At 41.1% G+C, this 27,266-nt stretch overlaps 1 protein-coding gene across 1 annotated transcript; it reads left to right on the top strand.

Moving 5' to 3' along the window:
- Positions 1-2,759: 2,759 nt before the first annotated feature.
- slc7a5 (solute carrier family 7 member 5) lies at positions 2,760-26,897 on the top strand. The gene is made up of 10 exons (XM_061822149.1): positions 2,760-4,014; positions 5,413-5,538; positions 12,912-13,017; positions 13,228-13,272; positions 13,371-13,494; positions 14,276-14,379; positions 14,510-14,606; positions 16,966-17,115; positions 25,385-25,562; positions 25,664-26,897. Exons 1-10 carry the CDS (start codon positions 3,492-3,494, stop codon positions 25,708-25,710), a joined length of 1,500 nt encoding a protein of 499 aa, XP_061678133.1. The 5' UTR covers positions 2,760-3,491; the 3' UTR covers positions 25,711-26,897.
- The last annotated feature ends 369 nt before the right edge of the window (positions 26,898-27,266 follow it).

Raw genomic sequence — 27,266 nt, 5'->3', positions numbered from 1 at the left:
TACATGACAAAGATAAGCACAGCGCCTTCAAATGCAAAAACTGCTGGTTGTGTCCAATAAAATCTTCCACACGTTTCTCTTAAGCCAGACACGGCCATTTAGAAATGTTTTTTTTAACATTTTTATACCTCCTGTCATTTGACAATGACACACATAACTGATGTTGCATTCAATTTTAAACAAATGTTGAAACTAACATTTTCCACTTCACATTGGGCGTCAACCTCCACGTAGTCCAACTAGTCTGTCACCCTGTGATTACAACACAGCAAAACAAGTCAGGCTGGTTTGGGGCCCTTTTACTGAGCTCCGCCGCTTGGCTGTAAATATTGTTGAATATTCGGATGGTTCTCCAGGCGGAATGACACGGAGTCTGACGAGCAAGAGCCGTGAGCTTGCTCCCCAGCCGAGCGAGCTCCTGGCTCGCCGGGAAGTGAGCTCACGGCTTTGCCGCTCAGCGGAGTGAGCTCCGCAGCTGAGCGACCTCACGGCTCCGCCGCTCTGTATGAAAGTATTCCTCCATCGTCTCGATCAAACGATACTGGTATATCTTCATCAGATGAGGATAAATCCGAGAAGTCAGCACTGGGCATAACAGTGTCCGATTGTAACCGAGCATTTGGAATGGCATGTAAAAAGGCACATATGCCCACGTAGGTCATGTGATTCGCGAAAATGGCAGCACCCCTGAAAATCCGAAATTGTCGATAAAAATCTTCTCAAAACATTATTAAATGAGAGAGGATGTAACATCACCTTGTCAAGATGGAGTACATATTACATGACCTATTGGATACATTGTTCATGGAAAGAAGTGGAATTCCCCTTTAATTTATCCGATGGGTAGTCATTGGAAACCTACCCATTAGAGCAGTGGGCGTCTTTCCAAGAATGCGTTGGATTCCCAATATGTACAGTAATCTTGGACCATACGATTTTGGGTTGTCTCCATATTCATTTGTATTTTCTTTTTCAAATGTATTTCTACTTTTGTTAATGTGATTTGTGAAATGTTAAACTGTTTACTTTTTTATTCATTTGTTTTCAAAACTGTAAAAGTCTTTCGTTTTTTTTGGTCCATTTGTTTTATGAAATGTAAACGTTTAGCGCTTTTGTTTAATAAGTGTTCAGTAATGTAAAAGTGCTTCACAGTTTCATTGCACTTCTAGGCCACCGTATTTCTGGGTCACTTCTAGAGCATCAACCATGAGCTAGCTAACAAACAGGAATGCTTTCCTGCGTCTCCGTCAGCATCTCCTGTGCTTTATCAGACCTGAGTTCAGTTTTTCTAACCACACCCAGGCATAATACTGCCAAAACTGTTCACAATCAAGAAATCACGGAAATAGAACCTGGATGATAAAGTGCAGCAGACCAAAAGATCCAAAGAAGAAGAACAAATAACAGAACAAATAAGAAAGAATGTCACTGACAATCACTGTGAGAAAAGTTGTCAAGCTCTTTCTAAAATTTTGGGAGTTTAGTGAGAGCATTTATCCGCAAAAGGCGGATACATAGAACAGTGGTGAACCTTCTCAGGAGTTGCTGGCTCAACAATATTACATGACTTACCCAAGACATCGCAATAGACCCCCACAACAACGTCCAAAGAACCGCACGCCTCACTTGTCTCAGTTAAGCCTCAAATGTGCCATGTGTGCAAACTCAAGCAAAGGACATGTGGCAAAGCGATTTTTCGCTTCCGGTGTGTACGTAGTATAATTGTGCCAAATCTAGGAATTCATCGCCAGATTATAAACACTCGATTGTGGCACACAGGCCGGCTCTCGGATTCCTATCTGATGACCTGCTACTGCCCACTCCAGTCTGACATAGTGCAATCAGGAAAGACCAAATTTGTCTCATCTGATCCAAGCATTAATTTCACGGCATCCCTTGCAGTTAAGGGCAGTTCTGCCCTGCATGCTATGACACAACGTGGTACCACACTGAAGGTGCCCAACTAAATTTGGATTTGAATGTGGAGTGAAATAGCTAAAATCTGCAAGTACTGTAATTGACACCCATACAAAAAGTCTTGTAATTTTCTGTGATGCTACAAAATCGCAGCAAAGTCTTTTTGGTACAATTACAGTAAACCTTGCCTGACTAAATACCTCTCCTTAATTCAACATATTGTAGATGTGTTGCACCAAGATGCCACTGAATGGCGCCATAGCAATATTTTAGTGAAACATGACTTTGCCTGAGCACAAAACCAACAGAGGTGCATTTTCAGAAAATAAGGGATAGCTTCCCAAAACAAGTCAGTGAATGTGTGAATGCTGAACCCCAAATAAGTAGTTCATCTTGTAAAGTACTGTAAATAACCATGAAAAAAACACTGTTGAAACTGTTACTCTTGCACTCATCCGCATTCCTAAATTTTCTCCCAAGTATTTTCAAAAGAAAATGACATGTTAATGTTTCATTTGACCTATTAAAGCTTTCCCTGTTTGCACAAAAGATGAGGTTCTTTTGCATGTTTTCCCTTTACTGCAGTTACTCCCAACCAAGGGTATATCAATTAAACATTTTTTTTAACCAGAAAATAAAATTTATTGAGGCTGAAGTATATTTTTTTTCAAGGGTGATCTGGACAAACAGGTACCACAAGTCATGATCTTTCATGTATTCATTCACCTTTCGTTCATCTTAAATTCACACGTGTAATGGATCATTTCACATACTTCAGCAAATTTGTTTTATTAACGTTTTCTCAACCAAACAAATGGGGGAAAAATGATACATTTTAAACATAATAGAAAAGAGTGTAAACTGTTGATATAGTACCATCTGCCTCGGATGAAGAACAACAATCCCCATTGAAGTTGCTTTATATATATATATCTCCATTTTCCAAGCTGCTTATCCTCACAAGGGATGGGGGAGTGCTGGAGCCTATCCCAGCTATCATTGGGCAGGTGCCAGGGTACACCCTGAACTGATTGGCAAACAATCACAGGGCACATAGACAAACAACAGCCGCACTCACAATCACACTCAGGGGCAATTTAGAGTGTCCAACTAATGTTGTGTGTTTTGGGGATGTGGGATTAAGCCGTAGTACCCGGAGAAATCCACGCAGCCTTGGAGACAACATGAAAACTCCACACAGGCGGGGAGGGGATTGAACCCTGGTCCTCAGAACTGTGACGCTTTCTTTATTTTTTATGTAATATATGCATGTGAACTAAAGTCCTGAGTGGCTTGTAGTAGTGCGGCTCTGGGAGGTGGGGGGAAGAAAAGTATCAAACGTGATCCGGGCATGATTCGGGCCAAGTGGAGCTAATGTGGGCTGGCTTCGGAGGAGGGACGTCGTTGCAATTGCGATACGCTCTGAGCACATTGGCAGACTTGTAGGAAACACGCGGCTCTTGAGTCACGCCAACCCATACTCAGCGGCAGCCTCGTGGTTGAGTCCCCGACGTCAGGCAGAGGAAGAAAAGTGTAGCCTCGTGCCTCCGTAGAGTAAAGGAACAGAGAGGAACATGTCGGGGGTCAAAAAGAGAAACTCGAATTCGTCGTTCGGCAAGGACGAGGACCCCCAAAGTACGGAAAGGATGCTGGGGAGCGACACGCCGGGAGAGCAAGGCGAAGGAACCGTCGCCCTCCAGAAAACCATCACACTGGTTAATGGCGTTGCCATCATCGTGGGCACCATCATTGGCTCGGGCATCTTCGTAGCGCCAACCGGCGTGGCGAAAGAGTGCGGCTCCGTGGGTTTGTCCCTGGTGGTGTGGGCTGTGTGCGGGGTCTTCTCCATGGTGGGCGCGCTGTGTTACGCGGAACTGGGCACCACTATCACCAAGTCCGGAGGGGACTATGCTTACATCCTTGAAGTGTACGGCTCCCTTCCGGCTTTCCTCAAACTCTGGATCGAGCTGCTCATCATCCGACCCTCGTCCCAGTACATCGTTGCCTACGTTTTCGCCACATACCTCCTCAAGCCCATTTTCCCCGCTTGCCCGGTGCCGGAGAACGGGGCCAAGCTAGTAGCCTGCCTTTGCATCCGTGAGTATCCTAGCTCAGCCGCGTCTTGCGGGGATGATGCAACCTCTCGTCAAGTTCGAATCTTTCCACTCCTACGTTTGCAGTTCACATTGGCTTTTTTAATCGATCCCGTGGACGATAAATTGATTGGCGGGGGACCTTCATCTCGCAATTTTCCGATTTAATTGTAAAAGGAGCGATCTAAAAAGCGCGTGCCGGAGAATGAACGAGCCATAGCAGGAAACAAGTCGTACGACATATTACGTCATTTCACGTGGAGGGAATTTACTTAAAAATATGTATTTCACTTCAATTCATTTGTTGCATTAACATTTCCATTTTTTAGCCCCCACCCTCTATTTAGATCTTATTCATTTGTAATTCGTTTTTTTTGCAACATGTTCAAAGGAAATTCCCACCTTGACAAATATACTTCAAATTAATGAAAGAAAATATTTTGTGTAAGCAATTCGAATCTATAATTATAAAATAATCATTTTGGTAAGGAATAACAATTATAAAAAAGTAAGTGTCTTTCGGCGTCGCCACAGCGTGCCGGAAGCCCTTCCTGACGCAACCCTTCTCAGGGAGTGGAGGCCCCCAGTGGGATACGAACCCACAATCCTTGGTTTACCAAACCACAGCTCTAACCACTGAGCTACAGTGGCCTAACAGTTATAGTTATACATATACATAAAACAATTATAATTGTAATTACAATTAAAACTCGCATTCCATAAATGTACGCAATACATTTGTTCCACACTGCACATGCATTCAAGACGTGATTGAAGTTGAAAGAGGTGCTGGGATAGCAAGGACAGTGCCTTGCTCAAGGGCACGTCGACGGGAGATAATAAGCGGACGAGCATCTCTCCAACAATTAGTTTTCCAGTTTTTCCTCACGTGGCTGTCTTAATTTATTTTATGTGTACCGAAGGTGTGGACATGCATGCAATCCATGTTCCTTCCCAAATCAAAAGATAGGCCTCCTGAGAGATCCTTGTGGTTTTTTTGTGTACATGCAAGTTCTAGTCAGGTATACATGCACTGTATGCTTGGATGACCCTTCTTCCCAATATGTGTGTGTTCAATCCACTGTACTGTAGCGAGGAGACTTCCCTTCTCCCGAACACAGAGCCTCATTGTGCCCAGTCTCATCTTTGTGTTGTGGCTCAACCCGATTTAAGAACTGTGAAGGGGGCTGCTACTTCGGTTAATCACTTTTCATTAATGAGGTGCAGTGTCTGGTAGTCGTTGAGGGGTGCCAGAATTGTGCATGTGGGGAAGAGAACAAAGTCTCACGGTGGGAAGGGTTGAGCTACCCTGAAAGAATTTTGTAATTTGATGACACCAAAGGAGGCTTACATAAAGATGCTTTCTCTTTGAGCAACTATTTTCTCTCTTGTCTCTTTGCAGTCTTGTTGACCTTTGTGAACTGCTACAGCGTGAAGGCAGCTACCAGAGTTCAGGACTTCTTCGCTGCTGCAAAGCTGCTGGCTCTTGGTCTGATCATCATCGTCGGATTTGTCAAGATTGGCCAAGGTACCACAGCATTTCCACACAGGTCCACAAATTAACTTTTGGTAGCATTTTCCAACCATATCCTTCAAAACCTCTAACCATCATTGGCCTGGTTGTGAACAAGAACTCAACTAGCCATCTCTCCATCCGGCCATCCATTTATTTCTTTCCTGGAATGTACTGCTGAGTAACAAAGTGTTGAAAGAGTAAACTCAGAGCATGTGTGTGTGAACCATGAAACTTTCCAAGAATGTCCACTTGCAGTATATGCCTTTCTGTGACTCTTCCAGTCTCTTTGTATTACTGTTGCAACCTGCGACAAACTCAACACAGTGGCCAATTCCCTGTTTAAGGTCTCACAGTGGTGTTCACATTTCTCTTAGCTTGACTCCTGGAACCCCCCCCCCCCCCCGCCACCTTCCATTTGGTTGTCAGGCCGCGGGGATGTGAAACCATTTCCTGTCTGACTATGTTTTCAGTAAACATTTGAATAATTGAAAAAAAAAAAGGGTATTTCAAACTCTTCTGTTGCACTGCGAAACTGTTCCAACACAAACGGCATACAAATCCACCATTCTGAAAGGTCATCCGGCTGATTCGGACAGTTTTTTTAAAAAAGTGGCGAAAGAAGGGGGCCGGGGGGGGAGGAGTAATTTACCGAGAATACTAACGTGCGAGGCAGCTTTGGATAGTTCAAGTCTCTGAACAGATGTAACTAATGAAGGTCCACCAGAAGTCTGGTTGTTTTGGTGTGAGATGACCCTGAATGTTCACTTTTGCCAGTGCTGTCTTGCTGGCTCCCCCAGCTGGCAGCACAGGAGCTAGTAGTGGTGAGTCTATAAAATGTTTCGGATCCGTTCAAGAACGAGTGCATTTGTGGCGACTACACTTGAACAGAAGAGAACTGGAAACTGTGTAATGTAAGTGTAATGTAAGAATTACACTTACAGTGTAATGTAAGATTATAGGAAAACAGTACAGTGCTTCAATTGGGCTTCCTGATCATTGCATCATTTTTCACTGAACATGTATAGTGGCTTCTTCCAATGTGCAATAATTATGCTGTATAAAATTTCTTTACATTGACAAATCCCCTTTTCTTTATTAAAAACAAATAAAATGGCCATCTAATTCTCCAAATTACTGAATTTTCCAAAAGAAGCCAAAAATGAAGACCATTGAAAGACTTTTCCCAAAAATACTCCACAAATTCAACGCTCTACAGCTGCTCCACCGTGCCGCCCAGTGAGTTTCAGATGTAGTCAATAAAAAGAAGAAACGCATACAAACATTATCTTGGATATCTTACATCGTTAGTAATTCCACTTCAGTCTGCCAGCTAGGTTTGTCTGTACCCTATGGCTTCATCATAGTTTTTCGTCGACAAACATGTTCACTTTTCTTAAATTCAAATATCAAATGTATATACAGTGTGGCCTTGCCCATTCGCGGTTCACCCTTTGCAGATTTTGCTCTCCAAGTTTTTTTTTTTTTTAATGTACTTTAGTTTCACGATCGTATAGCTCCTAAATTCTCTTCTAAATAGACGAGCTGCCATATTAGACATGGTACAATATGACGTGGTGCCCTTTATGTCGTGTGACTTGTCCAACAAAGTACACTTAGAACACACTGGTTACACAGCAGCATGCTGGCACGTGTTTTAGCGTGTATGTAAGCTACCATATGATGGCACTCATGAAGAAGTGAGGAACAGTTGCATTTCACATCTAGAAGCAGGAGAAGGTTGCATTGCCCCTCACGCTGTGTGTGTAGGCAAGTCATTATTAATGATTTTGTACACAGTCACACTGTCACATCGAAACCAAAATAATCACACCACAGCAAACAGAATAGCATAACTAGCAATTAATAAAACAAAAGAATGTCTTGAAATAATTGAGACAAGACATGCACTTAAAATGCTATTCACATGCTTACAGTGATAGTGCCGCAAAGCATGTTGGGAGCATGTAAATAGTGTTTAAAGCTCAAGTGTCGTCAAACGGATGATTTTTGGTATATTATTAATGAAAAACCCACAGCCAATATGGTTCCATGTGTTTTTTCACCACAAAACATGATTTTGACGTATATAGCTTTTTGTAACTCCCGCCATGAAAAGCCTCTCGAAGGATTTGTTTTCGAGAAGAAGCAGGAAGTGACGTAGAGGAAGAGGCGCCCCCTAGTGGACTCGTTTTTTTCCATTAGTTTTACCTCCGGAAAGGTAGGTCGTTGTTCCTTCGTGTTAGCCAAAATGCCGGCTGATTGCATTGCTGGACATTGCTTGAACACTCGGGAGAATGGAGTTACCCTCCATAAGTTTGAAAGGGACCCTGTTAGTTGTGAAAAATGGTTTGCACGGGTGCAGAGGACGAGAGCTTTGTGCCTTCCAAATAACAGGTAGGTGTTTATACAGTTCCCAAAAAAAAAAAAGTAGTTTGGGGCGCACCATGTAATCGCTCTCTCTCATAACGTAGCAAAAGATCAGCATATGAAATGTGTTGATGTGCGCATACAGCTACTAAAAAAAATAATAGTGTGGGGCGGACCACGTAATCGGTCTCTTTCATAACGTAACAAAAGATCCGCGTATGAAATGTGTCGATGTGCGTGTCACCCAGCTAACAATGTCTCGATAGTGTTCATTGAGTACTGCGGCAACTTTGAACTTACCCCTAAAAGCATCATAGCCAGGCTCCACCTCCTCCTTATATGCCACCATGGGCGCCGAAACTCAGCCACACCGGCTGAGGCGCCGCGTTCGGCGGTCACAGCTTCTGCGAAGGCTGCGCGTCGGGCTTTGCGACGGGGGTGGCTCTGAAGAACCCAGCCGAGAACGCGTTACTCAGTCGCATGCGCGCATCAAGCGCCCAGGCTCGACTGTGACTAAAGCAGCACCGCTCAGCTCTGTCATAAGCCACACCGGCCGGCTGCGATGAGCCGTGATGGCGGGAGTGGATCGGATATCATCTGAATATGACTCAAAACAATAGTGTAATATTGCCCTGAGGGCTCGAAACAATAGTGTAATATTGCCCCGGTAACTTCACTCGGTTGTGTGGTGGTCTTTTCGAAAAGAACTTCAGTGTCAGAAGAAGCGTCGGAAAAATGCGAATATCTCTCTTGTTCGGCTTCCGTAGTAGAAGGCACTGCGCGTATTCAATGGCGGAAGTGACGCTGAAGTCAAGGACAGATGACGCGACTAATATGGCGACCACTTGGATGTCGAGGGCCACTCAATATCGCAACTTTGTGCATGGATGACGCGCTCTCCGCTCACTTTTTTTTTCCCGTATAGACACTGAAGTGAATACTGTTATATGTATTTTTCATCACAATATCTATTTTAGAATGTTTGTAGGGATGACACCAGGGCTTTAAGGGGCATATTTTATGTCAATTATTTCTTTCATCTATGAAAGCTGCATTTGCTGTAAAGCAAACATGAAGACCAGAGAGCTGTCTATGGGAGAAAAGCAAACCATTTTGAAGCTGAGAGAAGACATCACTCCCAACCTGTACAGGGGAAGGTTGAAGTTATCAAAATCCAGTTCAAAGAATCCTTCGATGAAACATTCAGGCCATACCACAAGATGCAAGGTACTCCTCAGGAAAATGATTTGGAGGGCCGTATTGGATTTTGCACGAATTACAGAGATGAGCCCAAAGAGTTTTGGAAGAAAGATTTCTGGACTGATGAGACCAAGGTTAAACTCTAGCAAAATGAAAGAAAGGACAAAAGATGGAAAAATAAAGGTTCATCTTGTAATCCAATACACACAAGCTCATCTGCGTAGCATGATGTAGGTGATGTTATGGTTTTGGGCTTGCGTGGCTGCTTCTGGAACAGGCTCACTAGTCTATTAATCTCACTCCTGATGGTAGAAGCAGAATGAATTCTGAAGTCTACAAAGCCATCTTGTTTGGCAATCTAAAGAAAAATGCATCCAAACTAATCAGGAGAAGCTTCACTATGCAACAAGAGAGTGACCCAAAACAGACCGACCCAACACAACATAGGATTTTGCCAGGAGGAAAGAGTGGAAGGTCTTACACTCGCTGGAGCTTAACCAAAGAGAGCATTCATTTTTCCTCCCGAAGAGGAGACTGATTGGAGAACCCGTAGTCGCAGGTGTAGTAGCATGCATTCCCAGACTTCCCTCTCCCAAAACACTTCATCCAACTCTTCCTGTGGGATCCCGAGGCATTCTGATGCCAGCCAGGAGACAAAGTATCAACAGTGTGTCCTGGGCAGTCCCCTAGGTCTCCTCTTGGTGAGAAGCGCCGGTAACACCTCACCAGGGAGGCATCTGCACAGTCAGAAACAGACCTTTGATAGGCCTTCACGAGAGCCGGACGAAAGGAGGCAAAGATCCGCATGCAGTTTGAGACCCATGGGTTGGCCATGCCTGAGTTCAGTCATCAAAAATGGAACCAGAAACTCAAGTGTTTTATTTACCTTTTCATTCAGTGTATACAGTGCTTTGTTTTCGAAATGGTGTCACGGTGAATGTGTGTCAGTGGAAAGCTAAAGGCTGTCCAACAAAATGAAACTTTGGCAGTTATGCTAGGGATCTGAAAAAAAACTTTTTAACCAACAACTTGGTGTTACATATACAGTTGTCCAAAGCACTAAACTGATTGAATGTTCTCTAGTTTCATAACATATTCACACCACTGGTGTGTGTTTTTAAACAGTGCTTTGTGGCTGTATGCTGGTGTCTCAGATTAAGACCAGCATAATCTGATTATCTGTTGTAAATCTTGCTTTCGGGGATGCAAAGTCTCCCCTCATTGTGGTTTACAGGAACATTGAACTGTACCTTAACAGAGTTGATGCTTTGACATATTTCATCTGATCTCCTTTTGCATCTCTTGTTGGTCTAGTAACCCAGACCCTATTATATATTTGACCTTTGCTTTGTGTCACTTTTAGGGAGCCATGCATTTTGTAAAAAGCAAAACATTTAGCCCGTTTTTATAAACATTTTGATCTTCTCAACCCAGGAGCTCATCTTTGGATGGATTTGGGTTCAGTCCTTCCAAAACACTTTTGTTTGATTTATTGTTAATAAACCCTTCTGGCTTTATATCACTTGACATATCAGGCATTGGTTCTGAGGGGTTCAGAATAGTAAAGGAAAACCTCATTCTTGTCATATCTGGTTCGGAAGATCAAATGTATTTTGAGAAATGTGCGAGTATCTATAAAAGATATGGGTCTTTGGTGCAGTCTTTGGCTTTTCAATATATTCAGGATTGAAATATTTTTCTGTTCCCAAAGAGAATCCTCTGGTCCAAAAGTGCTTGTCAAACGGATATGGTCACAATGGGGGTTTGACTGTCAATCAAATAATGCTCAGTGTAGTGCTGCGTTTGTATTGAAAAGTGTTTTTTTTTTTTTTTTTTATGTATGTACACATAAATTCATGTCGTTGGCGATGTTTCAGGTTTTGCCAAGATTTCCAAAACATACGTTAGGTTACTTTAACTGAAAATTGTCCATATATGTTTACAAGGGTCTGTATCCTGTGGTTAACCTGCGACCAGTCTTGGGTGTACCTGACCTCTCGTATGTGTTGACTATACATGAATTAACAATACTACCCAATTATCGTCTGTTTAGTATGCATACAGCAAATATGCTGTATGCATGAACACCCATATGTTTTAATTCTCAATTATCATATTCATCCATCCATTTTCTTGCCCGCTTATCCTCACAAGGGTCTCGGTGAGTGCTGGAGCCTATCCCAGCTGTCAACGGACAGGAGGCAGGGTACACCCTGAACTGGTTGCCGGCCAATGGCAGGGCTCATGGAGACAAACAGCCTCACTCACAATCATGCCTAGGGGCAATTTAGAGTGTCCAATTAATGTTTCATGTTTTTGGGATCAGGGAAAAAAACGGAGTGCCTGGAGAAAACCCACGCAGGCACGGTGAGAACATGCAAACTCCACACAAGCGGGTCTGGGATTGAACCTGGGACCTCAGAAATGGGAGGCCAATACTTTCCAACTGATCCACCATGCTGCCCAATGATCATACTGTAAAACAAATTGGAAGGTTTAATAAAGGGGTTATAGCCATAGTCCATAATGTCCACTGTATGTAGTGGGAAAAATAGAACAAATGTGGTTATTATAATGCATTCATACAATTTTAGTGTTTTTTTAGAATTGCACAATGGACAGGATGAATTGCTCTTGCAGAGACCACTTATGGGCCACAGGCCTTAGGTCTCCCATCTTTGTTTTAAAGCGTCCATTACATGTATCTATTTTCTATTCTACTTATCCTCATTGAGGTGAGCCTTTCCCAGCTGACGTTAGGTGTGAAGCGGGATACACTGTAATGGTGCTGTTGTTGCTAATGTCATATTAATCGCAATTACCAATGGACTTAAGTTAAACTGGACGTAGACATAGGCAAAGCCATCAAATGGCTATTTAAAATATCATAAGTCAGGTGGACCACAGTTTCTGTGCACAATTAGATCTCAGTGGGTGTGCTGTCGTGATGTATGGCAATTTGGTCATCAGAGGTTTCTCACGCAGTGTGTGTAGGTTTAAGGCTAACCCTTCTAATAGCAACGTGCCCGGGCACTGTTGAGTTAGTAACCGACACTGTGTCTGAGAATGTGTGTGCATGTTGCGGGGATCAGCTTCATCAGGAATGTGGCTCGTATACCCTGAAACCAGCAGAAATTTGGAAGGCCACAAGAGGGGCCATGACCATAATGTTCTACATTAACAAGAAGAATCTGAAGTTGTTTATTATCTTTCCCTCCTAAAAATTTTGAGCTGCTTTTGGCCAAGGTGATGCGTTGTCATTCACTTTCTGGAGTTTGATTCCTCTTCTGTGTCCCTGCCTAAATTTGATCAATTCTTTGGGTCCCTAATTTATTGTACATCTGTTGATCTGAACCACTTCTAAATGTTGAAATCCTTAAATCATCCACATTTTGAGACTTTTTGGGAAACATCCACAACTTAGCACTGTGCTCTTTATTGCATTTAGATTTGTAACTCTTACTATATAACTGGATGTCAATTTCCCAATTTCACTGTGCAGTGACAATAAATATTCTAACTCTCTATTGCATTGTACAATTTATGTTGTATGTATTTGCTTTTATTTTGGTTTGTTTTACTCTGCTTGCTTCTGCCGGGTTGATTTTGCAAATGCGTTTGGCTTATCTGGTTAAATAAAATTCAAACAACTAAAACGTTAAAACAAATACTGCAAATGAGTGTTGTGTTTGTTGCTGTCGTGCTCGATTTACACTAACTACAAACATTCCTTGTGCTTTTATCATACTTTTGTGATGAAGTTCCATTTGCATCTCTAGTTATGACCCGTTATTGTTTCTTTTGTTCATCCTTACAAGGTGGGGTCGATGCACTTCTCCCAGAAAATTCCTTCGAGGGCTCGCAGTATGAGTTTGGCAACATCGGCCTGGCGCTCTACAGTGGCCTGTTTGCCTATGGTGGCTGGTAAGTTTGATCAAGGTCTGAGCCATTGCACTGCATCCATTCCTGGTTTATCACATTGTAGCATGTGACTGTTCTATAATTTGAAAATAACAACACATAATGAACATACAAAGATGCACACACACGCACACACAGCCACACTGATAATAAATATTGATCAACCCAACGTTTAGAAATATTGTAACTAAGCTTTCTGCCTCCTTTCTCCAGGAATTACTTGAATTTTGTTACTGAGGAAATGATCGAGCCTAACAAGTAAGTCACTGATGGTTTGTTACACTGTCATGTAAGAGATCCAGCGAATCAAAAATGAAGTATTTAATATTTGTTGGCACTGTTTCTGTCCACTTCAGAAACCTGCCACGAGCCATCATCATCTCTATGCCAATCGTGACAGCAGTGTATGTTCTCACTAACCTGGCGTACTTTACCACCCTCTCAACCGACGATATGCTCAACTCTGAGGCTGTGGCTGTGGTAAATGCTTTTAGCAGTTGGTTTGAAAAAAAGAAAAGTTCTGGGGTTGTTGTGTTAAGAATCAGAGGTGCCGCTAGTTGTTTTGTCTCTTGTGTAAATAACAAGACTTCTTTAAACGTTCACCTAGAGCAAGGGCGCCCAATGTGTCGAGCGCGATCTACCAGTCCATCTTCGAAGCAGTTATGGGTGATCACTCAGCCCGACAATTAACCTTTTCTTGCCAATTACAGGCAGCTACAGTATAGCATTAGTATTGTAATGACCTCAGAAGTAGTCAAGGAGGAAGAGAGTCAGGAGTCGCTTTATTGATCTTGTGCCAACTCACGAACGTCACAAACTTGCATGCTGCTATCAGCCACAACGCATGCCAACACGGTCTTATCACATACTAACTTTTGCTTATGATTACGTCACACTACTACCCCTCCCACCCTCTTAAACATGTAAACACCTAAATACAGATACCGTATCAAATTCAGTCAAATTAGGAGGGCTGACAGTAAGTAATGAAATCCCCAAAGATGTGAAAATTCCTCAGGCTTTTTTGTTTTTGAAGTACTTAAAACCAAGTACTCTTAGCAGGCCTACACACAGTATACCAATTATCCACAATAAAATCGTATCCAGTGCTTAGCATATTTTTTTGTGTTTGTGTGGATTGTATGAAATCAAGTTTAAAGAATTCTGGGAATGTTGATTCAGTTGGAACCATTTTGTGGTCTGAAAAACAACATTCAATGGGAATTTGAGCAACATGAGTCACTGTCTTGATGTTTTGTAGGATTTTGGCAATCAGCACCTGGGTGTTATGGCTTGGATCATCCCGGTTTTTGTGGGGTTGTCCTGCTTTGGATCTGTCAATGGTTCTCTCTTCACATCATCAAGGTAACACACCTCCATAATACAATTTTTCTTTCAGACGTATGAAATTCAGACTGATCTTATACTCTATAGTCATGTAAAAATACACTGACTTGATAAATTGTTGGTTAATTCTGGCCAATTGATATTGTAGGTTATTCTTTGTGGGTTCCCGGGAAGGTCACCTGCCCTGTCTCCTGTCAATGATCCACCCGAGCCTGCTAACGCCACTTCCGTCGCTAATATTCACTGTGAGTAACCACAATATAAAATGGTACATATTATGTGACCCTTGTGAGGATAAGCAGCTCAGAAAATGGATGGACGAATAATACAAAACTGACTTTTTCAACAACCAAGTACATTTTTTTTAATTGATATTTCCTGAAAACGTATGTTGGGCTCAGTTTGAATAACAATTGTCCCTAGACCAAGTTTCTCCGTCCATGACATAACCAGCTAGCCTTGGGGAAAATCTGCTATATTAAAGCTAGGGCTGGACTGTATTGTCTGAAAAACTGGGCTCAAGTTTTCATTGCAACGTTGTTAGATCCTCTAATCAGGCTAACTTCAGCATGACAAAAAAAAAAAACCTGTACTGTGGTTTAAGAATGTCAGATAACTATTAAGACAGAGGGGAACCGTTTTTAATTTTAAAAAATAAAGGCAGTCTTATTTAAAATTATAATAGATATTTTTCTTTATGAAAGGTGTCAATTTTGGTCTTGTTGGATCTCAGTGTGGCTTTTGATACGGTTGATCACAATATACTGCTAAACAAGTTGGAAACGTGGGTAGGACTAAATGGAACAGTCCTTAAATGTTTCGGTCCTACCTGGAGGAAAGAAGCGACTTTGTGACCATTGGAGGTGCTCGGTCTCAGCGAATGGGAATGACCTTTGGGGTCACTCAAGGGTCAGTTCTTGGACCTCTCCTGTTCAGCCTGTATATGATACCCTTCGGTCAAATTCTTCAAAACTTTAATTTTGACGACCACAACTATGCAAATGACACACAGTTATGTTTAGCAGTGTCTCCAGATGGCTACAGTTCAATTGAGGTATTGTGCCACTGTCTCAATCAGATAAATAACTGGATGAACCAAAATTTTCTTCAACTAAATCACAACAAAACAGACATATTGTTTTTAGCAATAAAGAAAAGAGAATTGCTGTTAGTAATAAACACATGGACTCTCTATCTTTAAAATCCAAAGACCAAGTCCGAAACCTTGGTTTTCTGATTGATTCTGACCCGACTTTCAACAATCATATCAAATCAATCACAAAAACTGCCTTCTACCATCCGAAGAACATATCAAGAGTGAAATCTTGTATGTGTCAAGCAGACCAGGAAAAGCTCATCCATGCTTTTATCTCAAGTAGACTTGACTACTGTAACGGTCTTCTGACTGGACTCCCAAAAAAGAGCATTGAACAGCTGCAGCTCATTCAGAATGCTGCAGCTCGCGTTCTGACCAAAACCAAGCGGTCAGAGCATTTAACTGCAATCCTAAAAATCCTTGCACTGGCTTCCAGTCAGTTTTAGAATAGTTTTCAAAGTTCTGCTACTGGTCTATAAATCACTAAATGATTTAGGTCCTGAATACATGAAATAAATGGTTATGGAATACAAACCCGGTAGAGCTCTGAGATCGACTGACTCAGGTCTAATGATGGAATGCAGAGTCCAACGCAAACATGGTGAAGCAGCATTTAGCTAATATGCTGCACACAAATGGAATAAGTTCCCAACAGGGGTGAGGTCAGCCCCGAGTGTAAATGTTTTTAAATCCAGGTTGAAAACTCTTCTTTTTTACTCATGCTTTTTAGAATATATCCACTTTTTTGATCATATTACTTGCACTGTATGTGATTTTAATTGTCTTTTTAAAAATATTTAGTTTGTCATTTTTATTATTTTTATGCCGTTTTAAATGTTTTAATTCTTTGTTTTCAAATGTCTTTAATCATGTAAAGCACATACCTTGTGTATGAAATGTGCAAATAAATTTGCTTTGCTTTGTTTTATCTACATAGTCTCAGTAGACAAAACCGTTACTTGTATATTAGTATTCTACAAAAGGCTGACTGTTATCATTCTCTGGCTGTGAATAGACATAAATGCTCTTCGGCGAAACATCCATCCATCCATTTTCGGTACCGCTTATCCTCACTCAGGTCGCGGGCATTCTGCAGCCTATCTCGGCGATCTTCAGACGTGATGCGAGGGACGTCATGAACTCGTCGCCAACCAATCGCCGGGCACATATAAACAAACTATTTGCTCTCACATTCGGACCTATGGGCAATTTAGACCTTTCTATGAACCTAGCATGCATTTTTTTGGGATGTGAGAGGAAACCGGAGTGCCGTGAAAAAATATCATGCAGGCATTGGGAGAACATGCAAACTCCACAAGGTGGGGCTGGGATTTGAACCCCCACAGTCTTCAGAAGTGTGAGGCAGGTTTGCTAACTAGTCGGTGACCATGCTTGAGCTGAAACACTAACCAGGGTTAGTTGTTGGAAACACCCCAATTACCTTTTGTAACATTTTCAAACCCACTGCATTTTTCTAATAATGTTTTTTCCTCTTTCTTTCTGTCCAGTGTGTAATGACACTGTTTTACGCCTTCTCCAATGACATCTTCTCCGTCATCAACTTCTTCAGTTTCTTCAACTGGCTCTGCATCGCCATGGCAATTGTTGGAATGATGTGGCTCCGTTATAAGAAGCCTGAGCTAGAAAGACCAATTAAGGTGAGCCAATCAGAATACATAGATGAATAGTATCGGGTCTGATTTACGAAAGGTTTGCGCACATAAAGGGCAAGCAGGTATAGAAGTTGATCTACAAACCAAGGTCACTCAGGACGGGGTCTGCCAACATGCTGCGTGGTTCATTTTGTGTGTTCTGGGTGGTTTACATACAAATATCTTGATTTAGCATGTAAATATGATTTATCAACCCTCAGATAAATAGCAATAGCTGATTGTATGTCTTAAAATACAATCTAAAAATCAGGGACAAACCAGCATGCACGGCAGTGGCAGAGTAATGCAGCCAAAACGAGAAGTGGAGAGGACAACTTTTTTACTTGCATAAACAATTTTTAAATCCCAGAAACTAAAAAATTCGTGACATAACATCTATTCAGATTTGTAAATTGGAGATTTTGAATGGAGCCAGTCACATGAAGAAGTTATATCATATAACCTGTGGCAAAACCCAAGTCATTTCAGCCCATGGTGATAATTGGTTCTGTCCTACTACAGAGTGTTGTTTGCAGTGTCCTGCACCACCTTTTTTTTCTCCATGCAATGAAAAGTTGGGCAGCGCAGGAAACAAAATGTGACTTTTTTGTGGTTCGTGTTGTCCCCAAAATTACTTAATTACTGTGACCCTGTATTGGGGTTTAAGGCTCCATTTTTACATTTCATATTTTAATTTTTGTTTCAACTGAAACACCAAAACATGATACGATTGATTATCAAGGAAGAAGGAGATTACCAAATGGAGAGAAAATGGGGCATGATAAATGAGTGAGTAAATATTTTGAGAGGCTTTCGGAAATGATTGATTCTCTCTATCAATGACTACAGCTATGCATTTTGGACTCTCTTTTTCTCTCTCTCTCTCTCTCTCTCTCTCTCTTTTCACAGTTACATATGAAATACGAAATATAACAGGGCTGTAACTATCCATCGACGCTAGAAAATTAGCAAAAATGTTGATCACTGATATCCAAAGTAAAAGGAAATGTTGGGAAATGTTGATTCAACACAAGGAGATAGAGAATGCTTACTATTCACAGGCAAAAATTCAGAGGATTTGGACAATTTTAAGTTAAACATTGCTTTTGATATGTGAAAAATATATCCTATATTGTATATACTTTATCAGTGGAGCTTCGTGGCAATGCGGCAGCCAGCTATCTTTACCTAGGCTTAAAACCTGCAAACCGTTTTATGGGTATGTAAAGGCATTTTTGATTTTCTGTTACATCTTGGACCTTGCGAGAATGTTCATCAGCACTTAAAATTCTGAATTGCAGCAAAACCAGTGGCTGACGGTCTCAGGAAAAACAGTTGTCGTACCCTGTCAGGGGCGTGGTCATGCCACTGGCGTGTGAGCGCTACTACTGGCAGCAGCTCCTTACCTGCGTTTCATTGGTACTAATTATGCCATGTATTTAAACCTCGTGTTTGGTGTCACTCGTTGCCAGTTCATGGCGTGAGTCTGCTGGGGTATTCAAGCTTCTTGTTGGTGTATTTGCCTCGTTACCATGTCCCAGCGTTTCTGTGCCACCACTGCTAAGTTTTGTCAGGTCTTGCTTTTATATTTCAAGTCTTTTGCCTTGTAGTTATCCGACCTCATTTTCATGTTATTGGACCTTGCCTTGTGCAGTCAGTCTTGTAGTAAACACACAATTTAGTGCCCACTATTTGGGATCTTAGTAAATCAGGCCCATTTTCTGATTCATTATGGATGCCACTATTTAGTACATACATCTTTAAGGGTGTGGAGTTGCTCAATGTAAAATATAAATCTCTTCACTCACATATCATTCTGGGTGTTAAATCATTTGTACCATAACGAGACAATAGAAGTTTAAAAAGAAATATTGACACATTTGAACAGACCTACTCAGTAAAATACTACCCAACAGTTCAAAATTGAATTTGTTCTTATTTTGGCAGTCAGATATCTTTGTCTCACGCCACCAACAAAGATGCATTCATTAGCTGAGATGAATGAATGAACACTGATGTGAGATTAAAGGACAGAAGAGAAGTTGAATGCTTGTCAGCTGCTGGTATGATGCCTGGTCCACTTGCTGCAGGACTTTCCAAAGACACAGGGCCATTGTGCCATCTTGCACTTTGTTTGCAGGCGAGCATGTGAAAGCTCACATGCAATGGAGTACAGAATAGTTGCTGCTTAAATCTGCAACAGTCTGCCAGAAGATGTGTGACAGGCCTCAACTCTGACAATGTTCAGATTCAGGCTGAAAATAGTTCTGTGTATGTAGCTGCAGATATTATACAGTACCTGAAAGTATTTTAGCTCAAGTTGTTGCATTTTGTGTGTGTTATCAATTAATGTAGCTCTAAAGCACTTAGAATTGCCTTGTGTACCAGCAAGAAAGATCTATGAGGGTTGATGGCACTGTACAAATAGCAACCCAGGTAGGGAAGGCTTGCACCCTCAAATGAGACGGGCATAAAACTGTGTGAATGTTGCGGGACTGGCGACTATGGTCTCCTTTACTGTCACTGTCCCTCTCCCTCCTGTGTCCTTTATTTCCCCGTGACATTCCTGTTGCTTGTAAGTTACACTTGTATTGCTTATTGAATCACTTAGAGCAATTGATCAAGGACTCACCCAGGTCACTTGCGCTTGATGCAGTTTTCAGATATTCACTACACTGCTACAATAATGGTATAACTAACACGCATCTGACTGGTGAACATAAGTCAGTCTCTTGTCCTTTGAAGAATATAATGATCAACATGATGCTTTTTAGTGTTGCCATGGTGTCTGGTCAAGAGGCTATTCATCTTTACTTGGTTAGGATAAATGCTCTATATGAAGGAATGAGAGAACTTCAACTGAGAGAAATCAGTCAGTCCATAAAATTGTGTTGGAAATGTTTTTTTTGTTGAGCAAGGACTGCAGGTTTAAGTTCCAAATTTCAAGATGATGCCGATATTTTTATTCGTCCTTTTTAAAATGTGAAATGTATATTACTAGAAAATGAACTTGGGCGGAGACAATATGGCAGTAAAATACAATAATGTGAGTACCGTATTTTTCAGACTATAAGTCACCATTTTTTTCATAATTTGGCCGGGGGGGTGACTTATTCTGCAGAGCGACTTATATATGAAATTATTAACACATTATTACATCCATCCATCCATTTTTGGAGTCACTTGTCGGTTATTTTCACACTGACAACCGTAAGAGGGCACTCTAGGTCTTTGTATCTCTAACTTATAACACCTGAGAAGGACTGAACAACAATGTAATTGAAGAGAAAATCATATTCTGCAGATTTACACATTATGATGTTGCTATCCAATGATGACAAAAGTACTTCTTACCATGAATGCAAGCGATGCGTCATCTACCGCTAGAGTTGGCGGACTTGTTTAGAAGTGAGACGAGGATGAAGATTTCATTGGATTTTAGTTACCAGGTATTTGGAGTGACACGGATGGTTTTGGTAAACTTCTTAGTATGTTATTTATGCTATAGTTATCGGAATAGCTCTTAATATGTGATGTTAACATACCAGGCATATTCTCAGCTGTGCCATGTAATGTAAGCATACCATTCAGCCTGTTGTTGCCTCTTTTCTATTTTTATTTTAAATTGTTCATTTAAATTTTAAATGACATGTCTGCTCTTGGTGTTGGATTTTATCAAATAAATGTCCCCCCAAAATGTGATTTATAATACAGTGCGATTATGTATGTTTTTTTCTTCTTTTCTATGGATTTTATGGCTGGTGCGACTTGTACTCCGGAACGACGTATAGTCCAGAAAATAGGTAATAATAATGTAACACGATCCGTTCAGGGGCATAAACGTCCCCACCAATCACAAAGTTTGGAGTACAGGTACTAGGATATTATACCCGATACTCACTTTTTTTCCTCAAATTGGGACGGGAAAACTCCTTTTACCCTATGAGACTCTGAGTTATTGTTATTCTAGCTTTGTCAACACCACCCTGTCCATTCTTGAGGCTTCGCGTGTGGGAGCGCCTGATCTGTTATTGGCTTCTCAGGGTGGTGTTTGTACTCTTTTGAACCAAACATGTTGGACCTACATTCCTCCACATTGTAGATTCACCAATCACCTCCCAATCCCTTTCTTTTCACTATTCACATATCAGCAAGTGTGGGTACTGCAAAGTGCCTGAAAATGGCTGAATAGTCAACATTCAATCATCAGCATACAGCCATGCTGTGCTGAAAAATGGTGAAAAAAGAGATTTGACTGTAGTCTGGTGACTCTGGTGGAGTAATTAATGCATTGTTTCTCTCTTTCCTAAAGTGGTAGGATCACTGCTCATTTTTCCACTGTTGTCTTTTCTTATCTTTGGTCATCTTGGAGTGGCTGAAGTGTTCAGAGCTGAAACTGAGTAGAAACAAAACAGCCAAAGTCAACTCAATGTATCACTGGATCAATGGGCATTACAGCACAACCGGATGGAACCCTTAGGCATTTCAGACAAGGTCCAATGACTGTAGTCATACTTTTGGTATGATTTGGGGAATTATGTACCAATCTTTGGTGGGCCAGATTGAAATGGTCAACGGGCAGGATTTGACCCGTAGGCCGTAGTTTGCCCACCCCTGTGTTAGCCAGTGGGACCTCACCAAAGTCAAGAGTTATATGAAGTGGATTTTCCTGCACTGTCAGGCAAACTCAGCATTCGATGGAGAAGAGAGTCAATATTGCCAGCAGGAGACCGATAGCATGCAACAACTTTGTGTGCGCTTGCTGCACTAAAGTCAAAACTCTGTGCACTCCAACCCGCATACAGTGTGTACGGTCGTCGTCGAACACCACTCGGGAATTCAAGGAGAATAAAAATCCACCCAAATACAGAAGGATAACCACTCATCATGCAAGTGGAGGAAAAAAAAACACTTTTTTGTGCGTTGCAGGTCCGCACACATTAAACAGCACTGTGCTGAGTGGGTGCCACATGTATTGTTTACAAAGGGAGAAATCAAAAACCTTCAAATACAAGCGTACTGCACACTAACAGCTTGAATGAAAAGCTTGAAAAACAAAAGTGCATATGAATATCGAAATAGAAATAATTAGTCATGGAAAAAAAGTATTAAACCAATTGTTTCTTCTTGTTCATTTGCCATGCCAGGTACAACCTTTTTTTGAACAAACATTACGATGACAGCATAAAACAGTGGTGAGGCCGGCCATGGTGTATGGATTAGAGACGGTGCCACTGAAGAAACAACAGGAACCAGAACCTGAAGTAGTAGAAATGAAGATGTTGAGGTTCTCGCTCGGAGTGAGCAGGTTGGATAGGATTAGAAATGAGCTCATTCGAGAGACAGCCAAAGTTTTGATGTTTTGAAGACAAGGTTAGAGAGAGCAGACTTCGATGGTTTAGACCAGAGGCGAGAGAGAGACTATATTGGTAGAAGGGTGCTGAGGATGGAGCTGCCAGGCAAAAGAGTGAGAGGAAGACCAAAGAGAATGTTGATAGATGTTGTGGTCCCAGGTATTATAATGAACAAGAATTTGAAGAAACAAGGGTGGTACGACAACTATGTATACAAACCTATTTATCATAATGGATATTGTAATGTAAGCATCGATCTAATTATTTTAAAAATGACATAAGAATTAGGCTAATTCCATCCATCCATTTTCTGAGCTGCTTATCCTCACAAGGATCGTGGGAGTGCTGAAGCCTATCCCAGCTGTCAACAGGCAGGATGCAGGGTACACCCTGAACTGGTTGCCAACCAATCGCAGGGCAAATGGAGACAGACAACAGTCGCACTCACAATCACACCTGGGGGCAATTTAGAGTCTTCAATGAATGCATGTTTTTGGGATGTGGGAGGAAACCGGAGGGCCCTAAGAAAATCCATGCAGGCATGGGGAGAACTTGGAAACTTCACACAGGTGGGGCTGGGATTGAACCTGGGTCCCAAGAACTGAGGCCAACGCTCTATACTGTTGCATCACCGTGCTGGTGTATACAGCAAGTAAATTGTCATATTTTGAATTCTTGAAAATAAAGTATTTTAATTTTTGTTTTTTTGGCGGTGGGGGAGTCAGTTTTCATTCCACTGCTTTTACTATCGAGTTTTACCATGTTATTGTTTCAGTACCGGTATTGAGGTACTTTATGCGGGTGTAGTATAAAAGTCAGAATGTGACACCACCAGTCTGCTGTCAAATTTTAATTCTTACCAATCAAATTTGTCGGGGAGAGTTCCTAAATTCACCACATGACTTGGTATGAGCCCTAAAAACAAAGCACACATTTCTAGAAGGCCTGTTTCTTTCAAAATTTTGGCCTGTTGTTAGACGGCATTCACACATTTAAACAAACAATTTTTAAATCAATGACTCACTACCTCTGCTGTTTATCCACTTTGCTGTTAGCATCCTAAAGTAAAGAAAACAAAGGTGTGTGTTTGTATATGATAGCAACTTCAGTGTGACCTCATTTTTGATATCTTAAGTCTTTGAGAGAATTGTAGATATACTCCCCTTTTATTTTATTTTGGGTGAAGGTCGCAAGGTTGTCTTAGCCCCATTTTACATGTTTGAATGTGATGTAATTGTGAATACAGCCACATCCCCATTTATAAGAGATAGTATGCACTTATGCAACCACATTATTTCAGTTTTATTTTTTACCAACTTCTAAAAATATATACAATGGTGTTTTACAGTCTATAGGTTAACTCAGGGTTTAAGCTGAGAGAGCCATAAATGCCAAATATTTTAAAAGGGAATTCCAAAATAGCCGTGCAATGTTTTTAAAACAAAATACATGTGTATTTGTGCATTTAATGTAAGATCATCACTTTTAGAGTACAATCAGTTTCTGAATTCCTTTAAACAACATTGTTGTGCTGTTGCTCACCAATGATGACAATAGTACTTCTTTCCATTAGTGTGACTTCTGGTTTTGCTCTGACGGCTTTGTTTTCTGTTTCATACATCGTTCGATTAAGCTTCATGCAGATGTTGAGACTTCCATCCGTTAATCGTGAACGTAGATTGGTCTAAATGTTTTTTAAATGTGAGAATGACTTCTTGCATGCGTACATACAGTAGACCCAAACATTGTCAGTATAGCAATACAGTACTCGTGCGCCGCAGTGTGTTGTATGTAACGGGAAGTGTGTTCCAAGTTTTCACAACCCGCTGGCCTGCAGTTTTAATTTTTTTCATTTGTTCCCACTTATGTTGGCTCCCCAACAGTGCTTGTCTTTTATCCGCTTGATTATATTGTCTTTGTGTCCAAAAGTTCATTGGCAACATCAAGCATGACTCTTTTGGCAAACTCCCCGTCTTTGAATGGCTTTCTGTTTCTCACAATTGCCAAAGCCCCAGCAAAGCTATCTGAATTCCAGTCACCTTGTTGGATTCAAACACAAGGTTTCTGCTGACTAGTTTGGACCCTGGACAGTAGCTATTGACAGAACCTTCTTTCTCCACAAAGGTGAATTGCTCTGTCCGTTCTTGCTGAAAACTGCGGTACACCTCATCTCTTTTTGTTTTAGCCATCTTTGTCAAAACCATTTCCACAATTAATTTCTACGCCTGCGCCTGGCCACATCGACTCCCATAGTGGACAGAAAACTACGGCATCCCCACTAGGACAGACTCTCTGCCTCATTTGCGTTGCCTAAGGGGTGACAAATGACATGTACGGTATGTCATTATGAGGCCTCTGCGAGCCATATGCAACCATCAAAAGATCCAGATATGCCCATTTGTCTTCACCTTTTCTGTCCTTCACTCTGAAGACTAGGACTAGATCTTTCCTGTCCCTCCTCTCTGGGAGAGATTTCGGAGAAGGACATGATCACCTGGTTGGAGGTCTTGGCCAAGCACTTTCTTGTCATAGTTGGCTTTTCCACGGGCTGCTCCTCACGAGCCATATCTCCTGACCCCTGGGTTAACTCATAGTGGGAAAACATTAAAAATATTTTATCTTGGCCTCATTTTTTGTATTTCAGAAAATCCTTACATTTCTCTTTGGTTTTAACATTATTATGGACTGTTGATTGTCTTAACAAACGTAAATACTCCAATTCATAATATACTGTCCTACTGTTTTTTCTTAGTCGTATAAATAATTTTGGTAATGGATGGCCCTTTTGCGGGGTGGGGGGGTTAAGTACCGTATCTGCCCCCCAGATGGCTGTGCATGTGTTTTGTTTGGAATGATTCACATTCAGATGTTGCTGTTTTGTTCCTGAATTCCTTGTGAGTGTTTTCTGTCCTCTCTTGGAGGTAAATATCCTTCTACCAGTGACGTTTGTGCTCGCCTGCCTCTTCCTTATCATCGTATCCTTCTGGAAGACTCCAGAGGAGTGTGCAATTGGTTTTGGCATCATTGCCACTGGACTACCCGTCTACTTTTTTGGTGTGACGTGGAAGAACAAACCCAAGTGGCTGCTGAATGGAATCTGTGAGTTGCTGTCACTTTTTGTACTTGGTCTTGCATTAAAAAAAAAAAAAGTCTGATTTCAATGGACACTGTTGACAATGTTGCATGTGTGTGTTTTACAGTCTCAACTACAGCCTTTTGCCAGAAAGTAATGCAGGTGGTACCTTAGGACTGAAAATCTTTGCAGGGTGATGCCAAGAAGTGATGTAGACCACATCACACAGGAGTCTGAAGTGCTTTTGTCCGCTGCTGTGTTGACTTCCAGTAGTCACTAACTATCTGCACTTAGGATTGTTTATTTTATTTTATTTTATTTTATTTTTATGTCAGCTCATGAGAAGATTTTGTTTACGACTGTGGGGCAAGTGGAAAATATTGACAGGTTGATGGACTATCAAAACATCTGAAACCAAATTGAATTTCTTGTTGGTCTTCTGTTTAATAATGTTTGTTTATCCAGCTCTGGGTAGTGAGTAAACCTTTCAGCTGCTTGGTTGTGTCCCTGCTTAATTATATATACCCTGAGGTCTGTTAAAGGGGTAAATGTTGTGATGTTGGACTGTACTCCTTTGCACTCATTTAAGCAATGTGACCAATCAACATGCCTTACTAATGTACTGCTAGGAGATATGTTCATAATAGTTTTGCTCAAAAACATTGGCACCTTTTATGTAAAAAAAATAAATAAATAATAAAATAAGGACTTCTGTATTCTGCCATTTAGAAAATCCAAATAACTTGGGTAATCAGAAGTTAACAGCATTATCTAGATTTTCTTTCACACATGTTTTTTTTTTAGCTGTTATGGCTAGAAACATTGGCAGCCCTTTTTTGAGGATGTATATTTGTTCAGAATCAGTAACCCATGTTCAACCCATATTTTCTGGTGTGTGTGTGAGATTCCGATGCTTCTCTTGGTTGTAAATTGTTTTATTTTTCTGTTTGGGTGATTGTTTGGTACACATGATCGACTTTTAGTTTGTCTTTTTAACTTTTTTTTGTTTCAACAAAAAATGTTAGTTTCATTCCTATGGTCAACCCCCTTTTCACCTCTTTGGGAACCAACAAAATAACAAAATGATGGTTTACATTGGTCCTTTTAATGGTCTGCAATTGTTGCCATAGCGCCTGTTGGTGGATGCAAGAGTTTTTTGTTTGGTTTTTCAGATTTTTTTTTTTTTTTTTTTATAAAGTACAACCTCACCGCCATAGTGATAATCTGATGCGCAAACTAGTTTAGGACTATAGGTGTTTGTATGTATTTATTTTTAGAAAACATTTTATATTAATCTACTTTGTTTACAGTGCATTTTATGGAAAGTGCTTTACAAATAAATGGCGAGTTGTTTTTTTTTCCCTACTGCATCCTTGCGTTCTTTTGTCTTATTGTATTAGGTCTTGTCTATTACTGTTTGTCAATTTTCAAAAGTGCCTAAATGCCACATGACCATGTCACATAACACTGCTCACATTTGACCACTGTATGCAGCGGTAGCCATGTTAGTCAACTCTCCCACCCGCCACTGACAGATATTTACACTTGATGGCATTGATATGCTGACCAACCATAATGACTGTGAGATTAAATTGCCTTTGTTGCCTACTGCTGCTTTATCTGGGGTTCAGTTGGTGTGTGGTTTTTGACCCGGTCAGTCTGTGAGACAGCTTTTAGCCAGCTTTTATGATTTGAGAAGCATAATGCATGTTTAACAACAACAAAAATTT

This window comes from Syngnathoides biaculeatus, chromosome 6 (genome assembly GCF_019802595.1).
Source record: "Syngnathoides biaculeatus isolate LvHL_M chromosome 6, ASM1980259v1, whole genome shotgun sequence".
NCBI classification, from domain to species: domain Eukaryota; kingdom Metazoa; phylum Chordata; class Actinopteri; order Syngnathiformes; family Syngnathidae; genus Syngnathoides; species Syngnathoides biaculeatus.
This window is presented reverse-complemented; position numbering and strand designations above follow the sequence as displayed.

Coding starts and splice junctions, on each gene's coding strand:
- slc7a5 (XM_061822149.1), top strand. CDS start 3,492: ATGTCGGGGGTCAAAAAGAGAAACTCGAATTCGTCGTTCGGCAAGGAC. Junction 13,273..13,370: donor GAAATGATCGAGCCTAACAA/GTAAGTCACTGA, acceptor TGTCCACTTCAG/AAACCTGCCACGAGCCATCA. Junction 25,563..25,663: donor GTGGCTGCTGAATGGAATCT/GTGAGTTGCTGT, acceptor TGTGTTTTACAG/TCTCAACTACAGCCTTTTGC.